We start from the raw sequence: 22,460 nt of genomic DNA, 5'->3' as shown, positions 1-22,460 counted from the left end.
CATGCTCACTGTGCTCCCTTTCTGGAAATTATGAAGCTTGAGACATAAAATGCACCATCAACTAAAAATAGGAACATTCAATATAAGAGTGGAAAAGATTTTTTAGTACATTTCAGCATAAACACATCACTAGACTTGTAGTGAACACATATTGTTAACCTTCATGATATTAGCTGAAATTTTGAAATAACATGCATGTAAAATGTGACGCTCTACGCTAATGTACGGTGACATTGTACGTAGTCATGAAGCTGTAAATTGAGTATCACTATCAATATGCAGGCAGTGCCTGAGTGCATGATATATTGATTTACGAGCTTGGGAGCAATAGATCTGATTAAGACACACCCTATGTATATGTATATTATGCAAATTTCCCGTATGCTTGTACATTAACACCCAGAACTACATCTGCCAAAATGTGCAAAATACAACCTGAACATTTGGATATTGTTTCCCAGAATGCAATATATGAACATATTTTTAACTATGATCAAGGTCGGCCACATAGCTTTGGCACCAGATTTCTACAAAGCAATGGCAATTTCACATTTGCTTGACGTGTGTATTCTGATGACACACAAAAATAACATTTTCACCAATATTTTACCAGTGCAAGATACTGTTTTTAAGGGCTCTTAAAGCGTGAAATGGACTTTATGTAACAGCTCAAAATAGTCATTGGTGAAGTGTATGCAATTGTTTACGCACTTCAATCAGAGCTGTTATGAGACCGTTTCATATGGCCCCTGAGCGATTTGAACTAAACTGAGCTGGACAATGACATCACTGAATCAACTACGAACTGGCTTCAAACGAAAAATGAAGTGCTTTAACTGGAAAATGAACTGTTTTCCTAAAGCCGCTTTGACAAACTGTATTGTATAAAGCATTATATCGATATAGGTGACTTGACTTCACTTCAGTCACATGATATTTATGGCTTAGTTGATTGAAAAATTCTGTGGCCCCATGAGCAACGATGGCAGATTTTAAATCATGTCCTTCCAGTAGGTCCTGCTCCAGCCGTGCAAAAGCCATAAAGCTGTATGGGAAAGCTAATAAGTAGTTTTCTCCAAATCCTATAAGAGTGATCAGTCACATGCCATTTTCAGCTTAGGTGATAAAATGTTTCCAGAGCTGAAAGTCTATCAGCATCATCCAGGCTATCTCCTAACATTATCAATAAGAGTTTTACACAAGGCCGACGATTAATAGACACCACTTGTGTCCATGCAGACCTAAAGGCACACCATGAGGAAAATCTGCTTTTCGCTATACAGTATATGTAATGCTAGTTTAAGTTAAATTAATTGGGGTTCTTGAAGAAGATCCTCATAATGATCTAATATAGTTTTCAGCAGTAACAATAAATATATATTTTTTTATTCCATGGTTTCTTTATAAATATGGTGACTACCCAACCATGTCATCAAAGTAAAAAGTCAGTTATCTACCGTATTTATTATCCTAACCCAATTATTATCTTATTATTTTACCCCAATGAGACTTCAGCTCCATCGTACCTGCACTGTACATAACGTGCATTAAGCAGGCTCCTGCAGACAGAGGAAGACTCCGTCTTCATGATTAAACAGCAGTTACGGGCTGACCATCATTGTAGCCATTCACAATCATCCCCCTCAAAGATCGAGTCCTGAAGGACCCATCAGGGTAGATGGTGTCTGGCTTGTGCTCACAGCGGAAGAACATGAGAAAGCCATTCCTGTAGTTCTGGTTCATCCAGCCATATAGCAATGGGTTAACAAATGTTGAGCACATTGCCACAATGTGAAACAGAGTATAAATGAGTTTGTATTCTTTGAACTTGAGGATCAAGTCGAGATCACTAGCCAGCTGAAACATGTGGAAGGGAAGCCAGCAAACAGCGAAGACCACGACCACCAGCGCCAGCATCTTTGTAGTCTTCTTCCGTCGGCCGATGCCATCGCTGCGGTTTGAAGGGCTGACGTGGTTCTTCAGTTTGATCCAGATGCACACATAAGCATAGCTGATAATCGCCAAAGGGACAACATACTGCAGGAGAAGCATCGATAAACTGTAGATGACGGCGTCCCGGTTGGTGCCGTTGGGCCATTTCTCGGAGCAAACTGCGATCCGCAAGTCAATGTACGGGATTTCCTCCTGGCGATACTCTCGGAAGATAGCCAGCGGGCCAGCCAATATGGCAGCAAATGCCCAGGTCAGGCCGATAATGATGAAACTGGTGCACCTATTGAGACGCTGGCCAAGGTGGAAGACGATACACCTGTAGCGCTCTAGAGCAATGACCGTTAGGGTGAGAATGGACACATGGACACTGAGAGCTTGGCTGTAAGGCACCATATGGCACATCACTGCTCCAAATTTCCATTCATCCAACAACGTGTAAACCAGCGTGAAGGGCAAACACACCGTGTCCACCATCAGGTCAGCCAAAGCCAGATTAGCAATGAAATAGTTTGTGACTGTGCGCATGTTTCTGTACAGAATGATCATGTAAATCACCAGGGTGTTACCCACAAGTCCTAGCAGGATTATAAGCGAGTATGCAAAGATTAGAGATATTTGGACACTCAGGTGTTTGGTGATGTCATCCACAAAAACTGGTTTGTAAGTGTTCACGCTGTCATTTCCCAGGCTGGCCTCCGGACTTCCATCGTAGACAGTGTCCTCGGTTCCATTGGCTAGATCTGACGGGCCCATTTTAACCGAGGGGGTACGACATCAACCTGTCAAACAGACAAAAGTACAAACAGTTGCCAATGGCAGTTTTGATTTATTCAAAAATATTTCATGAATTGACTGTACCACTTCTATAAAAAATCTGTGTTTGATTTCTGAATTAAAGATGTAATAAAATTACAATACCATAAGAAAATGCACAATATTTGGCATATGAAATTAGCAGTAAATTCTATGCGCTAAGTGGAATTAGCACTAGAAGATATGTGTGCTTACTGCAAATAATACAAGATAATGTATTATTTAGTACACTTGACAACACATCAAATGTTACTGCCTTTACAGCATGTTAGCCAAAATCTACAGCACTGCTTTTGTTGCCATATGTTTTTTTTTATTTTTTATTTTATTTTGCACAGGTCAACCAGACAATGGTGGGCGTTGGAAGTAGTCTTAATAGCCTTATCATTATAACCAATTTTAAGCAACATGTGCGAAGGTGATGTTTAGTCAGTATATGAGTAGCGTGTTTTTTTGTCATTACATCTTGGTACATATATGGCAGCTGTTATTCCTTTCGGTGATTCACATTTCGTTGCACACGTTCAATTATAAATGTACGCCAGAGATCTCTTTCTCAGCATGGAAGCTAAATGATGACTTCTTTTCTTTTTGTATGCTCAGTTGGAGTAGAAGTGAGCGATGCATGCTCTGGATGAGACATGCACACCTGATGAAATATGTAGCATACGCATCTACTGAAGAAGGTAAATCATAATATATCATAACAGCACTGCAAGGCATATAACTGAGAGCCTGACATCATTAGGCTGAAAAATGAGCTTGTATTGGACATTTTAAACAGCCATATTTGTTTTTATATGATTTTATTTCTTTTCATCACGTTCAATTAAAGCTATTATTGAAAAACGACTAATATAATATCCATTTAATGCTTGGCTATCATCACGATTTTGCTAGCAGAATATTTGACCATATTTAATTACAAAAAGGTTAACGAGGCCCTTTCCTGCTCATAAGAGACGGATCGAGCTTCATTAAAATCCAATTTACAGGCTGCTCAAAGCAAGACAATTCGGTGCTTTATTTCTAAGAACGATTTGAGCTCATGAGCACATTTAGAAGTGCCTATTGTCATTTAAGCTGATTATATGACACAAACTGTATGGACAGCTTTTTGCTCAAGGGAAAAGGAAAATTGCCAATAAAGACTTTGGTATCTTAGGTCATTTAGAAATTGAAAACAAAAACACTGCTCTAATGTGGTCTTCTCTCCTCCAAAGATGACACAGTTTTTGCAGGACACTCAATCTTTCAGGGTGCATTGAATTAAAAAAAGCAAACTAGGTTGTAACATTGTTTTTAGCTGATGGGTGTATTTCTATCGTTCCTTACAAAAAGTATTGCCTCCATTTTTTACGGAGCTATCTACAAGCAGCTAAGAGCTTTGAATGTGCGTCCAAAAGGGTTTTTGGCCATAAAAATAAATGTCTTTTTCTGCTTGGCTTTATAATATAACCAATTTGCTACCAGGCTTTAAAGTCAATGTAACAAATGCAAAACCACGGCTAAAATATAGCCTGAACGGTTGCGTGGCTATTGATTAATATTACAAAACATGAAAACAAGGTCAATCTTAATTTCATGTCGACTTCAAGTGACAAGAGAAGACATTGTGAATTTACAGTAGGGTGTGCTTTTATTATTTCTGTTCACGTCCTGAACATTTTTTTTTAGAGTTTGTCCTCCAGAGACACAAGCAAGACGCTATTCATCAAAAGGTCATATCCCTTAAGACACATGGCCTTTCCTTTCAGTGTTCATTCATTTGGACAAGTCATCGACTATGTGCTGAATATGACCGTACATTCACTTATTTCTAACAGATCAAGACCAGAAACGGGAACGATGTTATCTCTCTGCATTTGTATTAACTCTTTTCAGAAGGCTTTCTGTGATTAGACAAAGTTTTACCTTAATGAATATCAAGTTGGAAAACTGCATTCTGAGATAAAAAAACAATGGAAAAATTCAGCCATCGCTCTTCAAGCCAAAATTTCCACTACTTTTTCTATAGACTGTTCTCTTGCTGCCGGTTTGTGTGTGTGTGTGTGTGTGTGTGTGTGTGTGTGTGTGTGTGTGTGTGTGTGTGTGTGTGTAAACAGGAATCAAAACAAATAAAAGGCTATAGGGTCTGTCGATTGTCTCCCATGATTCAGGTTTACTGTCATTATGATATTCTGCAGGGGATGCTCGTCCTCACCATCAACAACTCTTGGAAGCCCCATTAATGACGTGCTAACTCATCACGAGGACCGCTCTTAGTGCGCCAGGTACTCGTCCAGCTGATGTAATCAAATGCTTTATGATTGCATTGCTGCAACTATAAAAACAACACTGGAGGAGCTATACGTAACATAAATAATAAAAATGACACGCCGATAATGCATAAGATCTGTTACGCTGGGGTTTTATAAACACATAACAGATCTCAACAATCAAAGGCAAAAAAGTTGACAAAATTCTGAATTCAGGAACTGGCTCCCTTTCAGCTCGTTGGAGTTCGAAGTGAATTGGCCGCGTCCCACAGGATGTTGAATTGGAATGACAGGAAGAGAAATTTATTGAAATGCACTGCAAAGAACGATGCCTGTTCTCTGATCATTCAAAATACATTAGACATCCTTTCATATCTCTAGATCATGTCTGATAAGTTAACACAGCCAAAAGCAAAACATATAATGCCACGCAGCGTTGCAAAAAATGTAATGCATTTAGGCTAACAGAGGTGCATTTTATTTTAATTACAGTTATATTAATATATTAAATATTATATTAGGCTTTTAAGATTTCATTGAACATGAAAATATAAAAAAGTAAATATATATATATATATATATATATATATATATATATATATATATATATATATATATATATATATATATATATAGTTTCATTAAATATGTAATAAATACAAATGTGAATTTGTTTACATAGAGTATACTTTATACTGATGGCTATATTTTGATCGCCTTGAGGTAAAAAAAAATGTATGCTATTTTCTTACACAAAACATATAGAAACCAAGTATGCATTATTTAGGTGGCATTTCATGCCTGGATATTAATATCATTATACTGCTCGCAATATCTCACATGTTAGTGGTAATTCACACTAAAAATGGAATGTGTTATTGAAAAGCGCACATAAAGCTGTTTCGTGAATTTCAAAGAAATTCATTGCGTCTTAATTCGTAAGAGCAAATTAGAATTAATATCCTGACGCGCACAGCCTTTTTACAGACACCCGCCACGTGCCGTATTTCACTGAAAACACACATTTCTCCATCCTACTGAATAGCCCATTACAGAAGACCTAAAACAGCGAACAATGCACTCACCTTATATGTCAGACATCAGCCCTGTAATAACCGGATGATAGCGCGGCACGCGCGGTAAAGTTCGCGCGACAGCTTCACGCTACTGTCCCCCTCAGGACCAGCTTCAGTCTCGGAAACAACACACAAGCATAGCGTACTACATGCACATCCATGGTGCTTTTTTCAAAGCAACCCACCAGCTGCGGGCGAGTGAACTTTAGGTGCACGAACAGGCTGTGGTAGGAACCGCTCTAGTGGAAGGATCTGTCCATGCGATGTGACGCTCTTCTATACACCGATCAAATCAAATGAGATTTTGATGTGTCATGATATATGCATTAAGACCCGTGGAACATTGTCTGACAGTTGAATTGGGATGACAGGCGTAGCTGTGTTTCAGTAATGAATATCACCCAGAGTGCTAATTATAACACCCCCCTGGCCCCTTTTAGGGCGTTTTATCAATCCTACTCAAGAATAACTGAAACTTTCAAACCGATAGCATACAGTGATTTCTAGTGTTTGGAGTACCACTGAAGCATGCAGTCTTTGTCCCAGTATCTGCGCGGGAATTTGTGTGTAAATGTGGGTGAGCGAGCCAGGTGCTTGCTTCTGCAGAGGTTCTGACCTGTGTGTGGAGATCTCAGTCACACCTGAGACGCTGCTAAAAAAAACCATGCACCCAGATGTGTTACAGCTGTTACAGTGATGTACATTTACTGATATGAAATGGCACGGACAGGCCATAAGGTTTTAATGGCACACGCGGAATGTTCATTTATCTCTATTTTGCTAATTAAGCATAAAAGAGTGAGTATAGCTGTCGTACTTTTTACTTTTGTGAAAGATAACAAAAATGTAACACCTTACCCTGTATGGATACACCTTGCCCTTAAGAAAACTACTAGGTTCAAGCTTTCATATAAAACCGTAGTAAAATCTATTTGGTATGCTTTTTGCTGTATTTTTTTTATCTAAAAGCTATAAATATAAATATGGCAATATTGATTTAAAAAAAAAAAAAAAAACTTTTTTTGTGTTATTATTGGCAGATCTTGGCAATAATGGGGTCCATTGAGTTTCCATTAAAAGTTGCATTGTGAAAATAAAGCGGTAGTGAAAGGAAACACTTTTATGTATCAAGTATTATTAGCTGAATTCACAAAACATGCAACTTTGCCCCAACAGATGGACATTTATCAGCGTCTGTGTCTGTTAATTATTTGTTTCTGTTCCATCATGTGTTTAAAAGGAACGCACTGAGCTGAAGAAGAGTCCTAGAAAAGTAAACCGAAAGCAGTATTCACACGCTGAAGATCTCACAGTGTGGACTGACAGGAATACAGAGAGTCTCCACGGAAAACCAAACAAAACAGAAAGGGTAAGTTATATCGATGATTTATTAAATGACTTCTGTCTGTTTTCGGTGTTATTCGTGTTGCTGTGTTTAGCCGTGTGTAGCTAACTCCCAAGCTAATGTTTACGTATACCCCGCTGCTGCTTTCTGCTAGCTTAACTACAAATTCTGACGCTTTAACCTTGTTAAGACAGTGTTACGTTTGTAAATATGCTTTACTGAAATAGATTTTGATAGTATAAAATGAAACAGTTTACGTTTATTAGCCATTGTGAAAGGCAGCTGAAAATATCGATGAATCGTTACATAAATGCATTGTTTTGATTCGGAAGCAAATGAACTAGCACGGAATACAACAACAACAAGGAATCACTAAAATAACTTTATATTAAGTTCATATTAAGTTTCTTCCTGTATACGGCAGTTATTACAGTAAAACTGCTGACTGTCGTCAAACATTACCCAAAGGTTATTAGACTTCGGGTGTGCCTTATGACTTATGACTTGCCTCTGTATGACTTTAGCCTACAATATCACTGTATATAGAAGGTTATATATATATATATATATATAGTTCCTTATATATATATATATATGTACAATATCACTATATATATATGTGTGTATATATATAAGGCTATATATATATATATATATATATATATATATATATATATATATATATATGTGTGTGTGTGTGTGTGTGTGTGTGTGTGTGTGTGTGTGTGTGTGTGTGTATGTATGTATGTATGTATGTAGAGAGAGAGAGAGAGAGAGAGAGAGAGAGAGATTCTTTTTTATCTTTAAAATGCAAAGCTGTCTCACCTCTAGGACATTTAAAGTACTGAGTAGTATATATGAGAACAGGTGATCACTTTTCATTTTCATTATTACATGAACTGTGTCAGAAGCAGAAGTGAAACAAACAGTAAATCCGCTCCGTATGGCGACCGGCAAGAATAAGATGAGTCTCAGAGAAGATCTGACATGTGCCATCTGCTTTGAGCTCTTCAAAGACCCTGTGATGCTGGGCTGCATGCATCACTTCTGCAGAAGATGCATTGTTTCATACTGGAAGACGGTTAGGGGTCCCGTGTCCTGTCCTCAGTGCAGACAAGAGTTTCCCAACAAATGCTTTCAGACCAACTACTTAGTAGCTGGCCTTGTGGAGAAGGTCAGGGCCAGCTACACATCTGCGTCTGTCAAGTATCTGGAGGTGAGTTGTCTTTTTTCACAGTCAGAAAAGGCAAGTCTGTAGCTTAGTGTTTTGTGACCAGCATGACTATCTGTCTTGCAATTTCAACTGTTTATTTTATAAGAAGTAATGCAGGCAATGTCAGCATTAAATAACAGGTTCTGTTTTTCATTAAATGTTTCTTGAAAATGTCCTTCCTCATTTTTGAGATACAAAGGTCTGTAAATCATCATGATTTTATTGTTTAAAACATCACAAGCCTTAGTCATGTGACTCGAAAATTTCCAACACGCCACAAATGTTTGTTTCATCTGATATTGGTTCTTGTTTTTATTGCAAATTCCTTCCAATAATTGTGTTTCTTTATAATATATAAGTTCATTATACGGCATTTCAGAAACTATTTGGTTTACTTATAACATTAACATGAGTTCACTTCTTCATTGATTGTTTATATTTTACAGCACAGCCAGTTATGACGTTTGTGGAGTTTAGGTATTCTGTCAGCATACAATCTGGTCCACCGCCCACATAGTCATGAAGAGGACAACTACAGGTCTTCTTTGTGTGTACATGCCATTAGTCTGAATTAAATGTACGGCAGTGCTGAGCCAATTTGTGCCAATTTGTGACAAAACACAGAGTACTCAGTTTCTGTCCGATAAATATTTGATTAGTTCTTCATTGCTACTGTGATTATTAGGTTTTATCAAGCATGTGCTAACTAACAATAAAGAGAAAACTATATTTAAAAAATATTACCGGTTAATGGTAAAAACACTTTTAACGTTTAGATATACTTTATTTCACTGAAGTGTAATTTATTAATCTCATAATAGAAATTGTTATATCACAGAATCTTAAAAATAACCTTAAAATTACAGGTCTACTAAAATTCAGTTAGAAGTAAAACTGTTTTGATGAAAAGTGAAGTTCAGTTATGGTAGGTTTACCTGCTAACATGTTTTGTTCACTTGATTTTACTCTTAACTTTCTATATACTTTACTCAATATCACCAGTGACCTCATAATATACAGTTTTATGTAAAAGTTTGGGCACCCCTGAAAATGAGCATAATTTAAATATATATATAATCTGCTGGGTTTTTGAAGAAGCAACTTGGATAGCTTATGAATAGCAGCATTTCAGTTCTGAAATAACATTTATTTAATCAACAGATACAATGCAATGTAAATCATACGAGAAACAGACAGGCCACCTTTTTCTAAAATAACGCTTCTTATAGCCAGTGATAAATCCTTGAATTGTGCTTGCAGGAATTTTGGACCACTCTTTGCAAAATTTCTCCAGTTCAGTAAGGTTTGATGGCTGGCGAGCGTGGACAACCCTTTTCGAATCAGTCCATACATTTTCAGTGTTTAAGTTTGGGAACTGGGATGGCCATTCTAGAACATTGTTTTCCTTGGTAGGTTTGGAACAATGCTTTAGGTCATTGTTCTGCTGAAACAACCAACCCCGGCATAACGTCAACGTCTTGATGTGGTCTTGAACATTGTTCTGGAGAATCTCCATGAACTTTAACTTTAAGAAGGTTTCCAGTGTATGTGCTTGCTACACAGCCCCACAGCATGATGGACAACCCCCCTCCACCAAATTTCTCAGTAGGGAGCAGGTTCTTCTCCTGGAATGCCGTGGTCTTTTTCCGCCATGCAAAGCGCCACTGGTTATGACCAGATATCTCAGTCTTGACTTCATCTGTCCAGTGGACATTACTCCAAATCAATTCTGGCTTGTCCAGATGAGCCTTTGCATACCTTAAATGACTCCACATTAACCCTTTCATTGAGCTGTTCCTTGTGCAAAGTTCACTGAACTGTAGAATGATGTTCAATGACATTGTCAGCAGCAAGAGCATGGGCGAGCTGATTGAAATTAGCTGTGGCTCGTTCACACTCGCTATTTATTGTGTGCGTTTGGTCTTGTCTTTGTCAGTTCCTCCTGTGTTTTTTCCAGTCCATCTCACTCTTGATCGCCTTTTCCGTTGTCTGGTTCTGGCCCTGTTTCTCCGGCTGGACTCTGAGATTTGGTGCCTTGTGGATTCCCTTTGGAGTCTATTTACTTCCTGATGCCTTGCATTATATTCTTTATTAATAAACTCTGTTTGTTATACTGCACTTGAATCCTCTACGTCTATTTGTGACAGCCACCTTTGAATAGAAATGAAGAAAAAGCACAACTACCAATCATACCAACCATATCTATTTTCATTTCTTTTTTCCTTTCCATTGCAATCAATTAGTAGTAAGTATTACTACATGTATCCAAATCCACACCAATGAGGGGGTGGCCAGACTTTTGCACAGCCTGTTTTTCACTTTAAATGTTATTTTAGACAACACGGTACTTCTACGTTGAGAATTTCTGTCTGAAAAACATCACATTATCCAGCCTTCTCTAAAAAAAAGGAATATCACTACAATCTTTTTTGTAGAGAAAGAGCACATTACTATAGAGCCATGGAGGGGTACCCAAACGTTTGTATAAAACTGTACATGAACGCCATGATTCAGTACATTGGACAATAATTGAAGTTGCAACAACCCAGTTGTATCGCATGAGCATGTGATTTAATGGAATTTCTCCACTTCACTGCACATTACAGTGTCTCTGATCATCACACAATCATTGTAGAGTTTTGGTTTTTCAGATGTCCATACGGTTACTTAATAATTAAACTTTCATAAACTGTGTTCTTCAGATAAAAGGAACAATTCTAGGACATTTCTATACTCTAACATGCTGGTTTTGCAACTCCCCTTTACATTTTTAATGTTCATTTTTATTGTTGACACTGTAGATGCTGACTCCCAGGAGTTGCTTGTAGAAAGTTAAAATGCGATTTTGGAAAGAACTAGTCTTCTGTCAGTAAATGGACTGTGCTGACTAAGGCAATCATGAATCTACTGCTTTGATTCGTCTTCGATGCTGTGTCTGTTTACTCATTTCTCTTTTTCAGAAGCAATTAAAGGACCGTCTAGAATCACAGTTCTCCACGAAAGAGGCCTATGCCACTATGATCCGTGAGGACAAAGATAAGATGGAGAAAATAAAAGTGGGTGTAACTTCAAAAGAGAAAGATCACCATGTGACCACTTCCTGAAAAACAGAATGACACAACTCTCACTTTCCTACCCTCCAGAAAATAGGATCTGAGCTGCAGGGGCGAGTGCACAGTGACTTTCAGGCTCTGCATCACTTCCTGCAGTTGGAGGAGGAAGCCATGTTAGAGCATTTGAAAAGAGAGCAAGAAGAAATGCTGCAGAGGCTGGAGCGACATCTGGAGGCCCTACAGGTGGCCATCAGAGACGTAGAGCAGAACATCAACAAGCTACGACAGACTGTCAGCAGCACAGACCAATCTGTACTTGTAGAGGTAATTATAATGACTATTTCCATTTGTAATGCTGCTGCTGCACATCCATTTGTCAAAGAACTAATATTTGGAATATGAATGTCATATTTACACAAGGACCAAGAGTGCTGGGTGTCAGAATGAGTTATTAGTAAAGTACAGCTACAGCCACAGTCTCATACATATTTCACACAACTGCAGAACTGTAGAAAAAAATCAATTCTACAGTGATTTGAGCATGTGCTGTTAATTATCAGACAGATGGTTTCCTTTTGCTGTGTTCTTACTAGCTTCTGTTCTAAAGTCAACCCTTTCTATTCCATTTTCTTCTCACACAGCTTCCTGAATTGAATTCCAGGTGAGTAGCAATTAAAAAGCTATTTATTATAATTATTTAGATAGTTGATAATAATCCTAATAGTCTGTTCCACTAAAATTTCACAGTTCTTGGTGCAAAGTTTCGGCACCATAGTAATAACTACTGGAGTTATGTAACTATTTCATTCAACTACTTACAAATAAATAATGCTAAACTGTGTAAGCTATTAATAATCAAAATGATGCTTTATCTCTACAAAACATTTAATGTCTATTATTATTAAAACATTGATGTCTCTGTGACTCCAGATCACCTGTGGAAGAGCTGAATATCAACCTGAATACTTTCAGAAGCAAACGCATTGCTCCTCTTCAATACATCATGTGGCGAAAAATGTTTCAACAGTTGAGTCCAGGTAATTCGTCACCTTGCTACAATACTTTATCCGCTCAAGACTATTTTCAAGGAAAAATTAGCACGAGAGCACAATTCCAAAAGAGCGCAACTTTTTTTTAATAGACTCCTTGAGGGTTCCAAGTCATCTTTTATTTCCTGAAGCAAATTAAAAATAACATGACTTGGCTAACGATATGTTCGGATAATGTGTTCTTCTGGCATTCAAAATAAATTAATATGTGTGGGGAAAAATAAAACCCACCCTCTCTGTTCTGTGCAGTGCCTTCTCATAGCAACAATAATTGCAGCCATTTTAATAATTTAAATTTAATTTGAATAATCTCCTCTCATAAATTTTGTGTCTGAACGGGAAACTCCTACAAATACATATTCAATAATTTAAAAGGTCAAAATAACGGGGTCTGCGCCTTTTTAGTGCTAGTTTTTCACTGCACTTCTTCAGAACCTGACTAATATTTTAGCGCCAAAAGGCGGTTTGCGTTGGTTAGTAAAACTGTCCCTTTATTAATTTGTGGTCACTACATGATCTTTAATTTTGGTATTTGTGCTATTTGTTTTAAAAAGAGCAAAGCCAATGTAGGACGTATTGAAGTAGAAATATTGTTCAGGTATTCATTTTCCTCTGTAACAGATGGTGTTATTGCCATAGTAACAGTGCAAATAGCCCCCCTTAGGGCAGCAAAGGATTCAGTGATCTGTCGAATGGCGCAGTGGGCTCATCTTAGACCTTGATTCGGATGTCAGTTTTAGCAGTCTTCACAAATTTTCGTTTGCATAGAAATGAATGGTTACACCCTTATCAGGAAATGATAAAAAACTGCAGTCGGCTCTTCTACTGATTTCATTTTATCGTCGCTCGATGTTACCCTGTCTGTCTCTCTGAGTTTTAAAAGTTACACATTAGTATAAAACACTGTTACCGTTACGTTTCATACCGTTTAACACATATCTTCATAGCATTCATTTCATTAAAGTCAGATTTTTATTTTGGCTTTCAGTCAGAGCACACAAACTAAAGGTTATTGGCTAATTTTAATGTCCCCATATACTATGATGCTCAGTTTTGAGTAAGAGATATGTCTTTGTTTATTCCTTACATAAAATAGTTGGAGCTATGAATTATATAGTCATTATTAATCTGATATCTCCTCCTCGACGTAATTAAAGCTGCAGCAAGTGTTCAACATTCCACACTTCATTTTTTCGGTTATTTAAGTGCAACATCTGGGTATTTAAAGTGCACTTTTTCTATTTGGAATTTTCAGTGTGAACACACTACAAAAACCTCATAGGGTAGTCACTAGTACGTGATTTAGGACGCACCTCGTGTCTGGGATGCACCAGATGTGATGTGATACGGTTCCAGTGACAAGCAGTTTGCATGTCTACACCAGACACTACTCGACTATAAAATTAACCAGCAAAAATAAAATTTCACACTCATTTCACACTTAAAATGAAACGGTAAGTACATAATTAAATGAATATAAATGATCAAATCATGACATTATCTCCGACTGACACTGATCTTTGTCTGGGAATATACTTGTTTGTTCACATAGAGTTCATAGTTTGAATAGTTGAAACTTTTTTTTTTTCCTGATCTGAAGATTTGAGTCATGCTCTTGTGCTGGTTAGGTTAAAAAAAACATTTTATTGACTATTGTTGACAGTTTGGATGAGAGAGATCATGCTGTATGTTTTGTTGCATTCAAGCCTATGAGGTAAAACTAAATAAATTTAATTAATCGGTTGAAAACATTGTAGGCAATCAAGAACCAGTAACAGATCTGAATATAATGAAACACCCTTTCATTGAGTTTTTCTATTTTATCAGTTTTTTATACGAACTGTTCTCGAGGGTTTTTGCAGTCATGGCGTTTATGATTGAGTCTTTCATTTCCAGGCCCAGCACCATTGATGTTTGATGAGGACACAGCCCACCCCAGTCTACAGCTCTCCAGGAACAAAACCCAAGTCATCGAGAGCGACAAAATGACCAGCTACACGTGTGATGCCAAACGCTTCCTTCAGTGTGTCAACGTTCTAGCTACAGAAGGCTTCCAGTCAGGCAGGCATTACTGGGAGGTGGATGTAAGTAAAAATCCTAAATGGGACCTGGGTGTTGCTCTGGAATCAGTGAATCGTCAGGTCAGGGTCAAGCTGTGCCCTGAGAATGGGTACTGGGCCCTCCGGCTGCGCAGTGGCAGCCAGTACTCGGCTGGCACGCAACCCTGGACGCCGCTGACTGTGATGACCCCACCTAGCCGGATTGGGGTTTTCCTGGACTGTGAGGAAAGGAAAGTATCTTTTTATAATGCAGATAACATGGCGCTGCTGTATTCCTTCTCCAGCGGGCCGAGAGGAAAAGCATTCCCCTTTTTTAGCACGTGCCTTAGTGAATGTGGTCAGAAAGCCCAAGCCATTCGCATCCTCCACTTCCCCTTCGAGTGTCCAACAGAGATGTAAGACAAAGCCCGTAGACGCTCTTGTAACCTGTAACTGTGTTCACAAGTCTGTATTTATCTGAGGTTTGTTGATATCGATACATTAAAGCTGTGCAGTGCTCTTAACGCTAATCAAACATACTAAAGTGAATTTTCTTTGTTTTTCATCAGAGGGACCACATCATTTTTAACTGATGAGATTAGATTTTACAAGATGTTAATGACTGATGTTAATCGACGACAGTGGCCACATTGCCAAACCCTTTGTTTTAAATTTTTTTATTAATTGCAAACCTTTAAGAAACTGTAAATAAATACTATATGGTTTAAATCAGTCAAAGTTTTTAATGTGATCCCGAGCAACTACAACGGCGCGCTTTTACACGAATATCGCACAATATTCTTTTCATCATTGCCTTTATAGATATGCAACGTAATTATAGATATTACTTGGAAATTAATTAAAATACTTTGTTCTTTTCAGTGGGTTGCTTTGACTTTCATTATTAAAAGATGGAGCGTGCTTCTAATTCCTGCTACATCAGTAGTCAGTGTTTGTTTTTGCTGTAGTCAATAGACGTGAGCATGCGTTAGTTCGCCCTGTCCATCATTGTGTCAAGGCTCAGTGGCAGGGCAGGAAGATGTTTTGTTTTTGATTTATGTCTAGCTCTTCCTTCCTGTCAAATGGACAAAACAAGCACTCCGTTCTGTTTTATAGGCACAGTAATTTTGATATTTTGTTTTGCCGAATGCATATGACTTACATGGCATGTAAAAGTGTGTATACCACAATCTGCTAAATTTTAAATTTATAGGGTAAACAAAACGCAGTCGGTTTATACCAGTGGGGGAGAGCACCTGGGGTGGCATCCCGGATGCAGAAAACAGCAAGGATGGGGCTGCCATTATCTGTCAGAGCAGGCAAGTGCATCAACATCCTCTTTCCTCCTGCCTCCTGCAAGGGGTCACACAAACAGAATAAGAGTCCGGGTGCCCTCAAACTACATTACTGGTGCCTTGGGACTGGGGTTTGGGGGTGTTTTGGCTGCTGGAAATAAGAGTCAATGCTCAGCCCTCCTCCACAGGGTCAGGTTGCCTTTAAACACACAGAACAGCCATGATTTAAACAGCCTATTAACATTCCAGTCTCCTGACTTTGTCCAGTGTGTTTGACACAGGGTTGCCGCTTCAGCCCACAAAGCTTTCATTTCTAATGCTGGACTTGTTTGTGCTCTACATTCTGACCATATATGATTGTATAATAAACATAGCAAGGTATTTGGGTAAATTTAACATGAGATTTAACATACTAGTGGCTCAGGCTAAAATATAGCATCTCACTTGACAACATTATCTTGGGTTACTGAGAGTTTAATTTTCATTGGTCCGCAAATGGTGTCCCACAACAGTGGAAAAGTGCAAGGAAAGCATTTGGCGTTATAAGAACGAGTTTGAACTGAGCCTCTACAGTTCACCCGGCTAATTTTCCAAAACGCTATGTCCGAGCAGAGAGCTCATAACTTTGCAAATATATGCAAACCATTCGTTTTGTTCTTGATTTGTATCTAGTTCTTGGCAGTGTTGTTAATTCCTGGTGCTGAGTGACACGGTCTCATTTCCTTCTGATGAGCGGGAGAGCGGAGTAATGTGTTTCCTGACCCCAGGATGTGGAAGAAGAAATCATGGCACTTCAAGGTCTAGTCCTTGAGCTGGACTCTAGAGAACAAGGCGAGAGGAAATGCTGTGCCTTTCATTCTGCATACCGGAAAATGCCAATAATTAATAAAAATAAATAATAATAAATATCAGTGCTTCTATAGCTCTCATTGGTAGGTTAATCTGCACAAACCACTGCTAGTATACAGTAATAGTGTTGAAGCTTTGTTACTGTACTGCTGCTTTTATATATACTGTGTGTTTCTATGTTTATTGCAGTCACATACTTTCAAATAATAATAAGCAGCAAATTAAAAGTGTTTGAGGCAAAAGATCTCCCAAACATAAGATTTTCACTGGATATAATGTGCCAATCCAACACTACCAAACCCATAACCTTTATTTTATTTAGTCTGGGTCATCATATTACAGATGTTTTTTAAGCAGTCTGTTCAATATTTTGCCATTTGTCTAGCTTCTACCAAGTTACAGATGGATTCATGCCAAAGTAGAGTTTGATTGGACACACAGACTTTAATGTCAACGACAAAAAGTTAAAAAGCATGTTCATTTTGCTATCCTACCTCTTCCCTGCTGCCAGTGAGACAATCAACAGACCTGCCATCTATTTTTGGATTGCTACCTGCCAGCCAACAACCGCTGTTAAAAGCAATGACTCATAACTACTAATTGCAACTTCCAGTTCCAGTACACATAATCTGCATTCAAAGAGAAATCAAGTCTTATTTATTTGCTGTTTAGCATATTATCCCATGCGAAGCATTTTACAACACTTAAACTGCAAGAACAACCCCTCTGGATTGATGCAGAGTTGAGTGTTCTGCTGAAGGGATTACTTGCAATAATAGAATACAATAGTTGTAGTGGAATACAATAATGCAACTTTTTTTATATGATGTATAATTTTTGGCATTAAACCTGACTGATGAAGCTAACCCAACTGCCAGATACAAATGCTTTAGATTGATTCTTTTTTTGGGTGTTAAAAACTCAAGTCAGTTCATTATCAAATGGTGTAGTGTTTGTACATGTGCCAGGTAACATTATGGCTTCAGAATCCCCCGCCCCTTCATAACATTCAATCTAATGAATGTTTCAAGAGCCAAATCAAACATGAAGCATGCCTGGGAAAACACATGCACACTATGGCAAGCCATTTTAACATTTAATCCTTAGAATGCCCTGGTTCCTGTTTTTTTCTATTCGTTTTTTTGTTTTACATATTAAATAAACATAGCACATAAACACATATTAAATACATACTGGATAAGTCTATTAGTCTATTATGACTAATAAAAAAATTATTGTCACTGGTAACCATTACAAAAGACACTTGTTTTATATGTTTAGTCACACTTTAGTTTGAGAATCAATTCTCACTATTAACTAATTATTAACTACAACTTTGGCTTCAATAAACTACTGTTTATATAGTAGTAGTAGTTAAGTAATAGTTAAGTTTAGGTACTGGGTAGGTTTAACTTAGTTTAAATATGGTAGAATGAAGCATTAATATGTGCTTTATAAGTAGGTGCCGTTGTAGTATATTTTATGTTATTTTTTTCTGATTAACTTTTGTTAGATATGTATAAACATCATAACGTGAAGATCACATCACAAGCAGAACTTGTGCAAACAGAGAAAAGCCTAAAGCTATACATATATATATATATATATTTTTTTTTTTTTTTTTTTTTTTTTTTTTTTCTAATGAAGTGATGTGAATGTATACAAATAAAATAAGTATTTAGAATAGTTTTGTCTCTTTTTCTTGGAGTATTGTATTGTAAGCTGTGTCCACTTTTATAAAGGAGAAATTCAACTGATCACAAGCAGGACACATTACTAACAGGACAACTTTCATCTTCAGAACAAAAAAATGGCCTAGTAAATGTTAACTTTCTACGTATTAAAGCAACAACAACTCATTTTTGCGACATTTGAAGTATCAATGTAAATGCTAAAGCTAAACGGAAAAAAATGTGTAGACATATGAGAATTTTTTAATCAATAAATGGCATTTCTATCAGCTATATCGGTTTAAAAAAATTTGAAGTGCTAAATATTTTTTGGCAAAAACTCCTTGGAGTTATTATTGTCTGTAAACTTTCAATACTTAGCACTCTTAGATACTGAAGGTATGTTTTGAAGCTATATAGGCCTACTTTGAATTCTTAATAACACTTATGCATTATTATTATATTAATATACAACATAACTCTTTGAAAAAGTAGTCTGTGCATATCATTTAATAAAAATGCTCAAAATAAATCTGATATCGAATCGTTGACATGATAATCATAATCGAATTGAAACCAGTGCCGATTCAATAATATCTTCGGTCTAAAAAGTGCCAATAAAGTACCAATATTTTTTGAAAAGTTGTAATACCTAGAATAAGCATTTTAAACTCATTTTAAAGAATAAGCACCAGTAGCATGAAAATAGTACATTTTGAGAATTGAATGTTAAAAAGGTTTGCCATATGCACACAAAAATACTGACAGCGTTTCTCACTTTCTGGAATTTTAGTCCATGCTGTAGGTCTGATTGCTGCCCATCCCTGCTTATGTTTTACCACACGCCAGCTGCTTCATTTAGTTATTATTTCAGATGGTGCAATACATTAAAAAAACTGTTTTAAAACATCCCAGGCAATGCATATTGACACCGTGTAATGCTATCACGGATTATGTTTAGTGGAAATTAAGTGGAAATGATCTAAGCATGTTTTTTTTTTTAAATATATGATATGTTCTGTTGGATAATTTACTATTTATTATGACCTTGAAAGCTTTATCATCTATTCATGGTCTGGATGTCTGACAAAGGACTTAATATCACACCTGGACCTAAAGCAATTCACATTTTAGACTGATATACTCTTGAGACCATTTACATGTAGACACCCTCAATCAACTGGCTTCACAAAAATATCAGCATTTTAAGACTTTAAGAGTGATATTAACACAAAACATGTGTCCTGTATAGTGGACACAAATGAACATTGTCAGTTTAACTTTAAAGCACTGGAGCCAGACACTTTACGTGACACTTCAGACCGAGGGAGTAAAAGTATTATCACTGAGGAGGACACGGGCGTTTATGAACGAAAAGCGGTACATGAGTCAGAGGAAAAGGAAATGATTGTAAATCCATTCAGAACTTCAGGGTTCTCATTTCAACAGGAAAAAGAGCGTTTTATTCCCGCCGTCCTGTGGCACATCCTCTTTCAGAGACGCTTCTTTGGGGTTTCACCTGAATCCGAGGTGCTTCTGCTCGCTTCGTTTAATTACCTCAGAAAACACGCGGGTTTGCTAGAATATCTAAACCCCCGGAGGACTGGAAACCTGGAAATGAAGAGAGATTTTACGCTTTTCTGTCGGATTTGGATTGGGATTCCCTTCTTCTCAGGTGAGAACGCATTTTGGTAAACGCTTCGAGCGCTTCGAAATCTGTCTTTACCATAAAAATAAAAGTTTGCGTTTAGGAAAAAACGCAGGGTGGCGTTACGATTAACGGAGGTGTCCAAACCGAGAGCGCGCGAAAAATGGGTTAATGTAAAGTTAGTGTTTAATAGTCGCCGTGTTCTAATCGTTATAACCTGTCTGACACTTTTCGTACAAGTTTGTCCAGGCGCTTCTTGTCAATGCTTGCCAATCTTGTCGGTATTAACTTAGTTAGTAACTGTGTTACGCGTGCCAAAGTATTCTCATGTGGTTCTTTCCTGATTATTGGTCATCATAATCCATTTTGTGCAAAACTCTTATTAATGCCAATTAAATCACAAATTTATGCAATCATTTAGAGAAATCGCGATGATTCATTCAATGCGTTTAATTAACGATGATGTTTATGGTAATGATGTTTTGCAATCATATTCATTATTTTTGTCATTGACTATAGCTAGTAATTAGTTAGGCTATGCATAATTCATTACCATTTGAAGGCGTTGCTTCTCTTATTCACAATCATTGCAGCATGTGCAGTTTCGATTACATTTTTCTTTGTCAAAAGTGTATGATATATCACTAGAGGGAGCCTTGTCTTTATTCTTGCCTGTTCAATGGATGCTGTTAATTGGCCTTGATGAAATCCAATTCCAATTCCAATTGAATTATACACAGGCTGCAGTGTTTAAAGGAACTTTGATTGAGCCATCGGATAGGTTTTTTAAAGTCTTATTTTTGAGCTATGGCTGCTTTCTCTCTTTTGGGTTCCTTACAGATAAAAGATCATGTTTTTATTTTGACTTTAATCTTTGTGGCATTTCCTGGTTATCAATATCCTGCATACTGTTTTTTTTTTTTTGCTCTGGTATTTCTTATGTACACAGTTTTATTTCAACAGAACACCTCTGAAACCAGACCCTCAGTCAGGGGGTAAGGTATCAGCCAATCATAATAGTGAGCTGTTTGAGACAACAGAAACTCGCTATTCTCTGTGCAGGTTTCAGAACTCTGTGTTTCGTGGTAGTGGTAGAAAGAAAGGTTTACTTCACTGTGAATCCCTAATAAAGACATCAAGAGCCTGAGTGAGTGCAGGTGTCGCATAGTGAGATCAGGAAGGGCGGAAAACTCATTCCTCCAGTGTGTTGACTGGTTACGCGTTAAATAGCAGCACCTCGGGTGAAGACTTTGGCAGAAGGATGAGCTTTCTCTAGGAATCTACAGCTATAAGAGCCCCACTTATAGATGACTGCATTAAAACATTGCACAAATGAAAACCATATGGCAGCTTGGTGACCCTCTGTTAGACTGCTTTGTCATAACAAGTGCTGTGTCTGTGCTAAAAATCTTTTTAAAGTGGCATAGCTTTCCTTGTAACCTGCATTTGCATTTTGTGGACTTAAAGAGCAAAACTTGTATCGCCTGGTATAAATCAGTTGCATTTGGATGTGTGTGTGTGACATACAGGTTTGTTATGCAACAGAATGAGAAATTTGTTGGCCATAACTCTGGCCGTATCTGCAGCGTTTCATATAGAAAGTAATTAACGTCTGGAAATTCCACTGATTAAGCTCCAAATATATGTCAGCTCTCCAGGATGTTCTTAATATGAAATATGATTACCGAACTCTGTAATTATAAAACCATATTTCAAAACTCTGAATTAAATTTTAAATGTTTTTATGTCAAGACTTTTAGCAATGTGTTTCACATTAGTGGTGCTAATTGCTAATTGTGTTACCGTATATTAAGGTTGATGTTTGAGTGTTTTCCCGATATTCTAATCTAACTAGCTGTAGGAGCAGAGAAAGAAAAAAACAGCATCTCTTCAACTATTATTTATTCGGTTTAGTTTAAGAGCTGCAGAGATAACTTTCTGTTTTTCATTTATTTTTCATGTTATCACCTCTGTTGAATCGCTTACTATACAAGCAGAGTTCTCTGATAGACATTCAGTCTGTTTCTTGGTTTGTGTTTAAAGGGCTTGTCATCAGGTTATATACTGTGTTTTCACTTTAAATTGAGACCCTTCTTGAGGGGCCTCAGCAGAGGAAAATCTGAAGCTTATTGGTTTAAGCGCAGAGTCACCATAATTGGTGTGAGCTCCATGGCCTATGGCAATATTTCATTGTGCACT

General features: G+C 37.4%; 3 protein-coding genes across 9 annotated transcripts in view; 2 read left to right on the top strand and 1 right to left on the bottom strand.

The window, feature by feature from the left end:
- Positions 1-512: 512 nt before the first annotated feature.
- Positions 513-6,325, bottom strand: npy7r (neuropeptide Y receptor Y7). The gene is made up of 2 exons (XM_043257794.1): positions 6,110-6,325; positions 513-2,732 (listed from the first exon to the last, which is right to left on the bottom strand). Exon 2 carries the CDS (start codon positions 2,704-2,706, stop codon positions 1,591-1,593), a length of 1,116 nt encoding a protein of 371 aa, XP_043113729.1. The 5' UTR covers positions 2,707-2,732; positions 6,110-6,325; the 3' UTR covers positions 513-1,590.
- An 895-nt stretch (positions 6,326-7,220) lies between these two features.
- Positions 7,221-15,680, top strand: trim105 (tripartite motif containing 105). Of its 6 annotated transcripts, none has more exons than XM_043257117.1 (8): positions 7,221-7,469; positions 8,354-8,587; positions 8,627-8,661; positions 11,622-11,714; positions 11,802-12,035; positions 12,353-12,372; positions 12,642-12,748; positions 14,657-15,680. In XM_043257117.1, the coding sequence occupies exons 2-8, from the start codon at positions 8,389-8,391 to the stop codon at positions 15,217-15,219; spliced, it is 1,251 nt and encodes a 416-aa protein (XP_043113052.1). In that variant the 5' UTR covers positions 7,221-7,469; positions 8,354-8,388; the 3' UTR covers positions 15,220-15,680. The 6 variants fall into 6 exon arrangements, with proteins under 6 accessions (XP_043113052.1, XP_043113051.1, XP_043113049.1 ...); XM_043257116.1 differs by having other exon boundaries at positions 11,619-11,714; XM_043257114.1 differs by having other exon boundaries at positions 8,360-8,661; positions 11,619-11,714.
- A 4,345-nt stretch (positions 15,681-20,025) lies between these two features.
- flt4 (fms related receptor tyrosine kinase 4) overlaps positions 20,026-22,460 on the top strand; it is a 34,837-nt gene continuing 32,402 nt past the window's right edge. The window contains exon 1 of one of the 2 annotated variants that reach the window (XM_043257984.1): positions 20,026-20,288. In XM_043257984.1, the coding sequence (XP_043113919.1) occupies positions 20,231-20,288 (58 nt within the window). In that variant the 5' untranslated portion in view covers positions 20,026-20,230. The remainder of the gene's footprint in view (positions 20,289-22,460) is intronic. The other variant, XM_043257983.1, reaches the window with a different exon arrangement.

This window comes from Puntigrus tetrazona, chromosome 14 (genome assembly GCF_018831695.1).
Source record: "Puntigrus tetrazona isolate hp1 chromosome 14, ASM1883169v1, whole genome shotgun sequence".
Lineage (NCBI taxonomy): Eukaryota > Metazoa > Chordata > Actinopteri > Cypriniformes > Cyprinidae > Puntigrus > Puntigrus tetrazona.
Note: the sequence above shows the minus strand (reverse complement) of the source record. Positions and strands in the feature narration are given on the sequence as shown.